At 41.0% G+C, this 12,294-nt stretch overlaps 1 protein-coding gene across 1 annotated transcript in view; it reads right to left on the bottom strand.

Annotated features, from left to right (window-relative positions):
* Positions 1-12,294, bottom strand: part of BACE2 (beta-secretase 2) — a 111,897-nt gene that overhangs the window by 22,786 nt on the left and 76,817 nt on the right. The window contains exon 8 of the mRNA XM_019962810.2: positions 10,713-10,881. Coding sequence (XP_019818369.2) covers positions 10,713-10,881 — 169 coding nt within the window. The remainder of the gene's footprint in view (positions 1-10,712; positions 10,882-12,294) is intronic.

The following is a 12,294-nucleotide window of genomic DNA, read 5'->3' as shown; positions in this document are numbered from 1 at the left end:
CCTGTACACTCCAACTACAGAAAGCCCGTGGTCCAGGGCAACCAAAAATAAATAAATGAAATTATTAAAAAAAAAAGAAATGGTGAAATAAAATATACCTTTCACAAATTTTAATGAAAGAAATCCTAAAGTACATTCTTCAGTGAAAAGAAAAACGCTAGGGTTGCAGAGTTGGACATGACTGAACGACTTCGCTTTTAGTGTTACACTGAGTGGAAAGATGACCATTTGCTTACCCATTCTCTTTTGTAGGAGGCTGTTCTTAGTTAGAAGGAAATGATAGTTTTATGGAACGACTAAATGAATGCAGTACTCTTGGTCGGTTTTATGAATAAAGCTGTTTCTGGTCGTCTTTGAGTGGACATACATCTTTCTTTCTCCTAAGATGAAATTGTTGAGTCATTGAGTAGGAGTCTGTTTAACATTAGTAGAAATGTTAAACCACCATTGTCAAGTGGTTTCTTTCATTCATACTAAACTACTGGAAACCCTTAACTGAGGATTAGTAGGGAATTCCACAAACCTATCCCAAATATTATGCTCAATGGTAAAAAATAATAATTACTCCCATTAAATTAAGGAAAAATATTCATTACCATTTCTATTCAATATTGCCTTTAAAAGCATCACAAAATATAAACAAAATATAAAAGATTAGAAATGATAAAAATGTACTATTTGAAGATCATATAACTTTTCAAAGAAAATCCAAGTGACTCTAATAACTATTTTAAAAAAGGAGAATCCAGCAAGGTGGCTTAATAGAAGATTGATATACAAAAAAAATTGAATGCTTGTATACCAAACAACCCATTAGAATGTACATTTTTAAATAATCTCATAGCAATAGAGAGGTAATAAGTATATATGTTAAGACCTGTTTAGAGAAAACTACTGAGCATTGGTGTAAGACATGAAAGATTACCTAAACAAATGGGATTTAGCACATTTATGGGGAAATGACTCATACAGTAAAGATTTGATTTCTTCTTAAGTTAACCTACAAATTCAGTATGGTTCTGACCAAAATCTTGGTATGATTCTTCAGAGATTTTGACAAATAAAACAACAAAGGTAGACGGTACAATTTTAAAGAAGAATAAGGAGAAAGAGTCGAACCCCTACAAGACAGTGAGTCTTCTTTTAACTACAGGAATTAAAACCATATGTTATAGCACAAGAATACAAAACTGCCCCTACTGGGACAGAACAGAATTCTCAGAAATAGACCCAGATATATATACATGGCAAAGATGCTATTAATGTTTAGTAGGTACCTTGCAAAACATATTTAACCTGAATCTAATCAAGCCTTTAGACTGAAGTTCAAGTATACAGGAAATTTGAATATGATGTCAAACAAACATTAAATGATACCATCAAGAAATACTCCAATAAATTTGAGTATGATCCATTCTATAAAACAACTGGCCTTCAAATGGGGAAACTGGACTATGGTTTAGATATTACATGATATTAGGTAAGTACTGTTACATTTTAGGTTTCATATTGATATGATTATGTAGGAGGATATACTTATTTTTGAGATGAATAATGAAATATTTAGGGGTGAAATACCAAAACATTGCAACTTATTTGCAAATGGTTCAGCAAACCATGCTTCGAAGTCACTTCAGTCGTGTCCGACTCTGTGCGACCCCATAGATGGCAGCCCACCAGGCTCCCCCGTCCCTGGGATTCTCCAGGCAAGAACACTGGAGTGGGGTGCCATTTCCTTCTCCAATGCATGAAAGTGAAAAGTGATAGTGAAGTCGCTCAGTCATGTCCAACCCTCAGCGACCCCATGGACTGCAGCCTTCCAGGCTCCTCCATCCATGGGATTTTCCAGACAAGAGTACTGGAGTGGGTTGCCATTGCCTTCTCCCAGCAAACCATACATACACACATATACACATATACCAATATGTGGCAAAATGTTAAAATTAAATCCAGATGGTTGGCATGCAGAACATTATTTTATTACTTTTACTCTTTTTGTATATTGAAAATTTTCACAGTGAAATACTGAAAAAACTGTTTGGAAAAGCATATAAGCAAAAAATGATGCTGAGAAAATTCAATGGCCTCAGAAAAATTAGATTCCTACTTCACATTTTAGAAGAAGATGAAACAAAAGTATATCATATCTTTAGAAGAAAAATAATTTCTATTTTTTTAGAGCAAGAAAGAATTTCTCAAAAAAGGTACAGAATAAGAGCCCTAAAAAGGGATTAGTAAATTCTATTTCACTAATTAAAAAGCATAAATAAAAGAGACCAAACCCAAGAAAAGCCAGAGGGATTAGGAGAAAATAATTGCCATGCACATAACCCAGAAAAATAGCTTCTCGAATATAGAAAGAACTTAGGCATGTCAATAAAAACTAAATAGAGAAATGTGCACAAATTGCTACCAGAAAAATTCACTATCAGATAAAAAGGTTAAACAGTCCATAGACATATCAAAAGTTATGTAATTTTAGGAGGAGTTAATTTAAATGTGACACTATATCACATACGTATTGACAAAAATAAAACGAAATGAATATGGTAATATTTTGACAGAATGAAAATTCTTGTATAACTCTAGTAGTCCAGCTGCTGCAAAGAAAAATATGACAGCACCCAGTAATCCTGAAGGCTGGCATACAAGTCACCTACAAATTCCATTTACAAAAGGTCTCATTCATGTGCACAAAGTTCTGAAATATCAGAAACAACCCAAGGGTTAATCAAGGTAGGACTGGCTAAATGATCTGGGTATACTCATATAATGGGAAACTGCACAGCAGTCACAATGAATGACCTGTACTCATTCAAACTGGAAAATCTAGCAAACATGATCAGAGAAAGCGTTGGCATCCCACTCCAGTACTCTTGCCTGGAAAATCTCATGGACGGAGGAGCCTGGTAGGCTGCAGTCCCTGGGGTCTCGAAGAGTCGGACAGGACTGAGCGGCTTCACTTTCACTTTTCATTTTCATGCATTGGAGAAGGAAATGGCAACCCACTCCAGTGTTCTTGCCTGGAGAATCCCAGGGACGGGGGAGCCTAGTGGGCTGCCGTCTATGGGGTCGCACAGAGTTGGACATGACTGAAGTGACTTAGCAGCAGCAGCAGGCAGCTTCTAGGCTTCCCTGGTAGCTCAGATGGTAACGAATCTTTCTGCAATGCAAGACACCTGGGTTTGATCCCTGGGTCAGGAAGATTCCCTGGAGAAGGGAATGGCAACCCACTCCAGTATTCTTGGAGAAGGAATTCAAGGGATTAGATCTGATAGATAGAGTGCCTGAAGAACTATGGATAGAGGTTCGTGACATTGTACAGGAGGGGGTGATCAAAACCATTCCCACAGGGGAAAAAATGCAAAAAGGCAAAATGGTTGTTTAAGGAGGCCTTACAAATAGCTGAGAAAAGAAGAGAAGTGAAAGGCAAAGCAGAAAAGGAGAGATACATCCATCTGAATGCAGAGTTCCAAAGAATAGCAAGGAGAGATAAGGAAGCCTTCCTAAATGATCAATACAAAGAAGTAGAGGAAAACAACAGAGTGGGAAAGACTAGAGATCTCTTCAAGAAAATTAGAGATACCGAAGGAACATTTCACGCAAAGATGGGCACAACAAAGGACAGAAATGGTAGGACATAACAGAAGCAGAAGATATTAAGAAGAGGTGGCAAGAATACACAGAAGAACTATAGAAAAAAAGATCTTCACTACCCAGATAATCACGATGGTGTGATCACTCACCTAGAGCAAGATTCCTGGAATGTGAAGTCAAGTGGGCCTTAGTAAGCATCACTATGAACAAAGCTAGTGGAGGTGATGGAATTCCAGTTGAGCTATTTCAAATCCTGAAAGATGATGCTGTGAAAGTGCTGCACTCAATATGCCAGTAAATCTGGAAAACTCAGCAGTGGCCACAGGACTGGAAAAGGTCAGTTTTCATTCCAATCCCAAAGAAAGGCAATGCCAAAGAATGCTCAGACTACCACACAGTTGTACTCATCTCACATACTAGCAAAGTAATGCTCAAAATTCTCCAAGCCAGGCTTCAAAAGTATGTGACACGTGAACTTCCAGATGTTCAGGTTGGATTTAGAAAAGGTAGAGGAACCAGAGATCAAATTGCCCACAGCCACTGGATCATCAAAAATGCAACAGAGTTCCAGAAAAACATCTAATTCTGGTTTACTAACTATGCCAAAGCCTTTGACTGTGTGGATCACAATAAACTGTGGAAAATTCTTCAAGATATTGGAATACCAGACCACCTTACCTGCCTCCTGAGAAATGTGTATGCAGGTCAAGAAGCAACAGTTAAAAACAGACATGGAAAAGTATACTGGTTCAAATCTGGGAAAGGAATACATCAAGGCTATATATTGTCACCCTGCTTATTTAACTTCTATGCAGAATACATCATGCAAAATGCCAGGCTGGATGAAGCACAAGCTGGAATCAAGACTGCCAGGAGAAATATCAATAACCTCAGATATACAGATGATAGCACCCTTATGGCAGAAAACAAAAAGGAAACAAAGAGCCTCTTGATGAAAGTCAAAGAGGAGAGTGAAAAAGCTGGCTTAAAACTCAGCATTCAAAAATCAGGTCCCATTACTTCATGGCAAATAGATGGGGAAACAATGGAAACAGTGAGAGACTTTATTTTCTTGGACTCCAAAATCACTGCAAATGGTGACTTCAGCCATGAAATTAAAAGACACTTGCTCCTTGGAAGAAAAGCTATGACCAACCTAGACAGCATATTAAAAAGCAGAGACATTACTTTGCCAACAAAGGTCTGTCTACTCAAAGCTATGGTTTTTCCAGTAGTCACGTATGGATGTGTGAGTTGGACTATAAAGAAAGCTGAGCACCGAAGAACTGATGCTTTTGAACTGTGGTGTTGGAGAAGACTCTTGAGAGTCCCTTGGACTGCAAGGAGATCCGACCAGTCCATCCTAAAGGAAATCAGTCCTGAATATTCATTGGAAGGACTGACGCTGAAGCTGAAACTCCAATACTTTGGCCATCTGATGTGAAGAACTGACTCATTGGAAAAGACCTGATGCTGGGAAAGATTGAAGGAGGGAGGAGAGGGGACGACAGAGGATGAGATGGTTGGATGGCATCACTGACTTGGTGGACATGAGTTTGAGCAAGATCCGGGAGTTGGTGATGGGCAGGGAAGCCTGCAGTGCTGCAGTCCCTGGGGTCGCAAAGAGTTGGACATGACTGAGCAACTGAACTGAGCAGGCAGCTTCTAAGATGACCTGCTGTGATTCCGGGCTGCTTAATATTTATTCCATGTAGTCCTCTGCCAGGTTATATAGTACCAAGGTGGTTCTGTGTGGCCAAGAGTGTAGGCATACGTGATAGATTAAACAATAGATTAAAAAATGACACAAACTTCTAAGATTAGATTATAAAAGGGCCGTGGTTTCATGTCAGGGACTCTATTTGCTTTCTCTCTCTGGGGTCATTGTTCTGGCGTGATCAGTGCCCTGCCTTGTGAACATTTGGGCTGGTTAGTGATGAGCTCCACATGGCAAGGAAAGAGGGCTCTGGCCAACAACCAAGTGAGTGAGCTTGGAAGCGCCCCTCTAGACTTCAGGTTTCTGCAGCCCCATAAGAGACTCTGGGCCAGGACCACCCAGCTGAGCCCCCTCTCAATTCCTGACCTTCAGTACCTGCACAAGGCCGTGAAGCGCTGCTAAATTTGTGGGTAACTATTACACAGCAATCAATAACTAATCCAAGATACTTACAGCCATATAGTGAAGTTATAAACATGCTATAATTATGAAAAGAATATACACAAATTTCAGCATAAGGAGTAATTCTGGGAAGGCAGTGGGATAGGGTGTTGGCTATATTTATCTATTTCTACAATGAATTTCTGAAGAAAATATGACAAAATGTTAGCATTTGTTACATCTGGGTGTTCCTAAGTATGTGCATAATATATGGCTCCTTGCAACTGAAAAAATTTCATTTCAAACGTGTTATTACTTAAACACTTTAAAAAATAAAAAAGGCAGCATATCTCTTCCACTTACTATGGCACTTTATTCCACTGTCTGGCTCCTAATTGCTGCCCTGAGGGATGTAATTACTTTAATGGCTAAACAATTTGCACTAAAGAGGAGACAAAGAGTATATTCCCACAGCCGGTAAAATCTAATGTTTAAGTACCAAGAACTTAAATACATTAAAAAAAAATAGCAACAAAACTTGTATAAGAACACCTAGCAAAGAATGCATGGTGAAATGCAGGGAAGAATGTAGCTCTGCTTCAGTTCAGTTCAGTTCAGTTGCTCAGTCATGTCTGACTCTCTGTGACCCCATGGACTGCAGCATGCCAGGCCTCCCTGTCTATCACCAACTACTGGAGCTTGCTCAAACTCATGTCCATCGAGTCAGTGATGCCACCCAACCATCTCATCCCCTGTCGTCCCCTTCTCCTCCCGCCTTCAATCTTTCACAGCATCAGGTCTTTTCCAACGAGTCAGTTCTTCGCATCAGGTGGCCAAAGTATTGGAGCTTCAGCTTTAGCATCAGTCCTTCCAATGAATATTCAGGACTGACTTTCTTTAGGATGGACTGGTTGGATCTCCTTGCAGTCCAAGGGACTCTCAAGAGTCTTCTCTGACACCACAATTCAAAAGCATCAATTCTTCGGCACTCAGCTTTCTTTTTAGAAAGAAAATCCATACATGACTACTGGAAAAACCATAGCCTTGACTAGATGGTCCTTTGTTGGCAAAGTAATGTCTCTGCTTTTTAATATGCTAACTAGGTTGGTCATAACTTTTCTTCCAAGGAGCAAGCATCTTTTAACTTCATGGCTGCAGTCACCATCTGCAGTGATTTTAGAGCCCAAAATAATAAAGTCTGTCACTGTTTCCCCATCTATTTGCCATGAAGTGATGGGACCAGATGCCATGATCTTAGTTTTCTGAATATTGAGTTTTAAGCCAACTTTTTCAATCTCCTCTTTCACTTTCATCAAGAGGCTCTTTAGTTCTTTTTCGCTTTCTGCCATAAGGGTGGTGTCAAATGCATATCTGAGATTATTGATATTTCTCCCAGCAATCTTGATTCCAGCTTCTGCTTCATCCAGTCCACTTTTTCACATGATGTACTCTGCATATAAGTTAAATAAGCAGGGTGACAATATACAGCCCCGAGGTACTCCTTTCCCAATTTGGAACCATCTGTTGTTCCATGTCCAGTTCTAGCTGTTGCTTCTTGACCTGCATACACATTTCTCAGGAGGCAGGTAAGGTGGACTGGTATTCCAATATCTTGAAGAATTTTCCACAGTTTGTTGTGATTCACACAGTCAAAGGCTTTGGCATAGTCAATAAAGCAGAAGTAGATATTTTTCTGGAACTCTCTTGCATTTTTGATGATCCAGGGGCTGTTGGCAATTTAATATCTGGTTCCTCTGCCTTTTCTAAATCCACATCTGGAAGTTCATGGCTCATGTACTTTTGAAGCCTGGCTTGGAGAATTTTGAGCATTACTTTGCTAGTGTGTGAGATCAGTGCAATTGTGTGGTAGTCTGAGCATTCTTTGGAATTGCCTTTCTTTGGGACTAGAATGAAAACTGACCTTTTCCAGTCTTATGGCCACTGCTGAGTTTTCCAAATTTGCTGGCATATTGAGTGCAGCACTTTCACAGCATCATCTTTTAGGATTTGAAATCACTCACCTGGAATTCCATCACCTCCACTAGCTTTGTTCATAGTGATGCTTCCTAAGGCCCAGTTGACTTCACATTCTAGGATGTCTGGCTTTAGGTGAGTGATCACACCATCGTGATTATCTGGGTCGTGAAGATCTTTTTTGTATAGTTCTTCTGTGTTTTCTTGCCACCTCTTCTTAATATCTTCTGCTTCTGTTAGGTCCATACCATTTCCGCTCTACTTAGAGATGCTTAATATTAAACTATTTCCAACAGAAATTCAGTCAGAAACATGCAGTGATTATGCTCTCTGCTATATTAAGTGGACAATCTAATGGCTGTTGCCATAGTAGCCTCTACTTTAGTGGTATTTAACAAGAGAGTAGAAATTGTGGAGAAAGTTGCTCTATTTCTTACATCCTCTGGGTTGAAGAAGGCAAAGAGTCATGGGAGATACAGTAGTGTTTCAGGTTGCAGAGAAAGCGCTCTTGCAGTGATATCTAGCTGGTTGAAAGGGTGAATACACACCTGAAAGGTAAACATTTACTCATGACTGAAAAAGTGACAAGCCTCAAGGAGCTGAGTCTACTCACTAAGGCAAAGTCAAAGAAATCCACGTTGGTATTTAAGATATACTGCAAGACATCCAATTGTACATGGGGTGGGATGATTTATTTATAGACAATATGAAGTGGCCTATAGTCCAGATGGGCTTCCCTGGTGGCTCAGTGGTAAAGAATACGCCTGCCAGTGTGGAAGACATGGGTTTGGTCCTTGAGTCGGGAAGATCCCCGAAGGAGGAATTGGCAACCCACTCCAGTATTCTTGCCTGGACAATCCCATGGACAGAGTAGCCTGGTGGGCTACATTCCATGGGGTCGCAAGAGTAGGACATGACTTAGAGACTAAACAACAAAAGTCCAGATACAGTTTTTCTATTTGCTATCTATCTTCAGTCTTCCATATTGTTATTTTACTTAGTGAGAATAGACAGTGTTGAAATGAGAATATGAAGCATCACTTACCTACTTTATTTACTGGGCCTCTATTTTACAACCATGTTTTAGCAATTTAGACAGTAAGAAATAAAAACTGAAACCCACCTGTGAGCATTTGGCATTTTCCCTGTATACCCTCACCTCCTTCACTCCCTTCCAAATATCTCCACTGGTCTTAGGTCAAAGTGAAGGTCTGGTTCAAGTGCAGGCTACCAGGATGGTCAGCAGCTTCCCTATCAGTCCTACAGCTACAGCTAATGTTTAAGGCTATTGTTTTTAAATCAAATTCATGTTTTCTTTCCTTCACGACGTAATAGTCATGTATTTCACTATAACCCTCAATTTTCTTCTGTTTTATCTTTTTGTTGTTAGTTCTTATCTACTTCACATTTCTTGTTCTTCCTCTGATCGCTAAAGAATTGCTTTTGAACTGTGGTGCTGACTCTTGAGAGTCCCTTGCACAGCAAGGAAATCAAACCAGTCAATCCTAAAGGAAATCAACCCTGAATATACTTTGGAAGGATGGATGGTAAAGCTGAATCTCCAATACTTTGGCCACCTGATGTGAAGAGTCCACTCACTGGAGAAGACCTTGATGCTGGGAAAGATTGAGGGGAGGGAGGTGACAGAAGATGAGATGGCTGGATGGCATCATCAGCTCAATGGACATGAGTTTGAGCAAACTCTGGGAGATAGTGAAGGACAGGGAAACCTGGCGTGTTGCAATCCATGGGATCACAGACAGTCAGCCATGACTGAGTGACTGAACAATCACCTTTAGCATGATATCAGCACAACTCAAGGATGTTCCTGAACCTGAATTCAAGGCAGTGGGATGTTTTCCATCCTCTGAAACCCTATCTTTAGTGCAACATCTCTCCCAGCCTCTACCCTGGTGCATACGCTTTCTTCATCCCTCTAGCAATTCAATTTCCTGCCACTGAGATCTGTCTTTTTCTTGCCAGCTTCGGCTATTAGTCAGAAGTACCTGATCCTCCCTCTAAACTGTGTGCTATGGGAACACTCCATTTCAAGCAAACTGCTTACTCTACAGACATTTCCTAGTGGAATGGGTTTAACCACCCTATCAGCTTTATTGTGCTCTCCTGGTCTTTCTGAAGAGCCACCCAGTTGTCAAGCTAGATATCGCTGAATAATACTGCTGTGTCATCCTCGTACCATCTCCTCAAAAACATTCAATGAGAAAAACGGACTTCTTAGTTTTTAAGATTTTAGGATTCAGAAAATAGCAATGACAGGCATTTAACTCTTATTTCATAATGAGGATATCTTTGAAGAAGAAAATATACACAGTTTATCTATGAATTTTCTTTTTTATTCATTTTGCTGTCATTGTCCAAAGACTGTAATTCACCCCCAAGGTCCCATAAAGTATTATTATTCCTGGTATGAGATGCCATTTTAAGTTTAATATGAGACATGACTATAATGACTAACATTCATTGTGCATTTGCTGTGTGCTCAGCACTGACAGCAAGGAGATCAAACCAGTCCATCCTAAAGGAAATCAGTTCTGAATATTCATTGGAAGGACTGATGTTGAAGCTCAAGCCCCAATACTTTGGCCACCAGATGCAAAGAGCCAACTCATTGGAAAATACCCTGATGCTGGGAAAGATCAAGGACAGGAGGAGAAAGGGATGACAAAGGATGAGATGGTTAGGTGGCATGATCTACTCAATGGACACGAAGTTGAGCAAACTCTAGGAGGTAGTGAAGGACAGGGAAGCCTGGCATGTTGCGTCCGTGGGATCTCAAGGAGTCAGACATGACTTAGTGACTGAAAGACAACAGCAGCACTGGACTAAAAGTTTGGCATGAATTATTCTGATTCCTTTCTGCAACCTGCAAAGTACATTCTGTTGCAAAGATTTTGATTGTTGATGACAGGCATGAGTGAAACAATTCAACAGCATTGACTTGTCATCAAGACCTGCTTCCAAGTCAGTTATCTGACATCAGGTGCTCTCCTGAGGTTCCCTGTCTGACGGGAGCATCACTTACCTGCACAGGGGCTGGCTGCGAAGCCCACTCTCTTCTGAGCTCTGTCAAAGACCACGTAGAAGCCCTCCATGACAGTAGCACCAATCACCAGTGCGTTGGTGGAAGGCGAGATGCCGAACCGGTAACATTCATAATTCAGGCCAGCCCCCATCATGGGCTGAATGTAAAGCTGTTGAAGAGGAAAGAGCAAGAGAGAAAAAGCCCAGATCAGGCAACATCGCAGAACTGTTGAGGTCGCTGTGTGCTCAGTCCCTCCAAGGTGCCATCGGAGCTGCAGAGAATGGAGAGGACGATACCAGCCCTGCCATCCGGGACTTGGGACCATGTGCCTGGTGAGGAACCTGCTGAAGTACAGCAGCATGCACAGCACCTCTGACTGTACACAGGTACACCCATCTAGGAGTCATCCATCTGTCCATACATCCACCTGCCACCTATCTGCTCAGGACTTACTGAACACTTCATAAGGCCTGGACACTGTCCTTGGTACCAGCAATACAAAGATGAATAACATGTTCTCTGCATGATCAAAACACGCATGATCAAAGTGACGCACGAGGAAGATGAACGTCGGTGTACTTGTCATGCGCAGCGAAGACAAGAGGGAGGGGGTCTCCAGGCAGAAAGGTGTGCAAGGGCCCAAATGGGTGGTTCTGGAGTCATCACCCATTGGACATCAACCAGCTGCCATGTCCAGGGGGCGGGTACAGCAGTTTTAAACCAGGCACTGATTGCTGTCTATCTGTAAACCCTTCTTCAAGGCAAGGAATCGTCCTATTCTCAACTCTGTTCTTGGCTCCTAGGTATCTCATATATGCTCTGCACATAGTAGGGCCTCAGTAAGTGTGTGTTAAATGGATGAGCTTGATCAGTGTAATGAAATAGACAACTTCTCCTGAGGGTCAATATAAATTAAGAAAAGGTAGTGGATGTATTTAGCTGCTACTAAAACACTTCTATTTAAGGCCCTGTAAGCAGGTCCTAGAGTGCACACACACACACACACACACACACACACACACACACACACACACACACACCTGCCTTTGAATGAAAGAATTCCATAATAAAAGCCCCCCAAATCACCAAATAAAATGCAACTGATGACACTGACACAAACATGATGCAAACTGAATTTGTATCTTTCACTCTGACCTTTCTGTGTGTCCCCACTGACTTCCAGTAAAAACTCCAGACTGTAAATTCTGTAACATGTTGAGAAAGCTCTAGTGTTGCTGTGTCTCAGAGTAAAATGCCTGCCTTCAAACTTAAATAGCACAAATAGACAATCTGGTGGTATTTAGGTTGAAACTATTTATGTTTTTAGGATTATATGAAAAAAAATCAGAATTTCCCTGTGGGCCGGGGCTGCTTTTTAAAATAAGCCAAATAGGATTTCCTGGTGGCTCAGGTAGTAAAGAATCTGCCTGCAATGGGGGAGACCAGGTTGGATCCCTGGGTTGGGAAGATCCCCTGAAGGAAATGGCCTCGAACTCCAGTATTCTTGCCTGGAGAATCCAATGGGCTGAGAAGTCTGGCAGGCTACAGTCCATGGGGTCTCTAAGAGTTGGACATAACTGAA

This window comes from Bos indicus, chromosome 1, assembly GCF_029378745.1.
Source record: "Bos indicus isolate NIAB-ARS_2022 breed Sahiwal x Tharparkar chromosome 1, NIAB-ARS_B.indTharparkar_mat_pri_1.0, whole genome shotgun sequence".
In the NCBI taxonomy this organism is placed as follows: Eukaryota; Metazoa; Chordata; class Mammalia; order Artiodactyla; family Bovidae; genus Bos; species Bos indicus.
The sequence above is the reverse complement of the archived record's forward strand: the minus strand, read 5'-3'. Positions and strand labels throughout refer to the sequence as shown.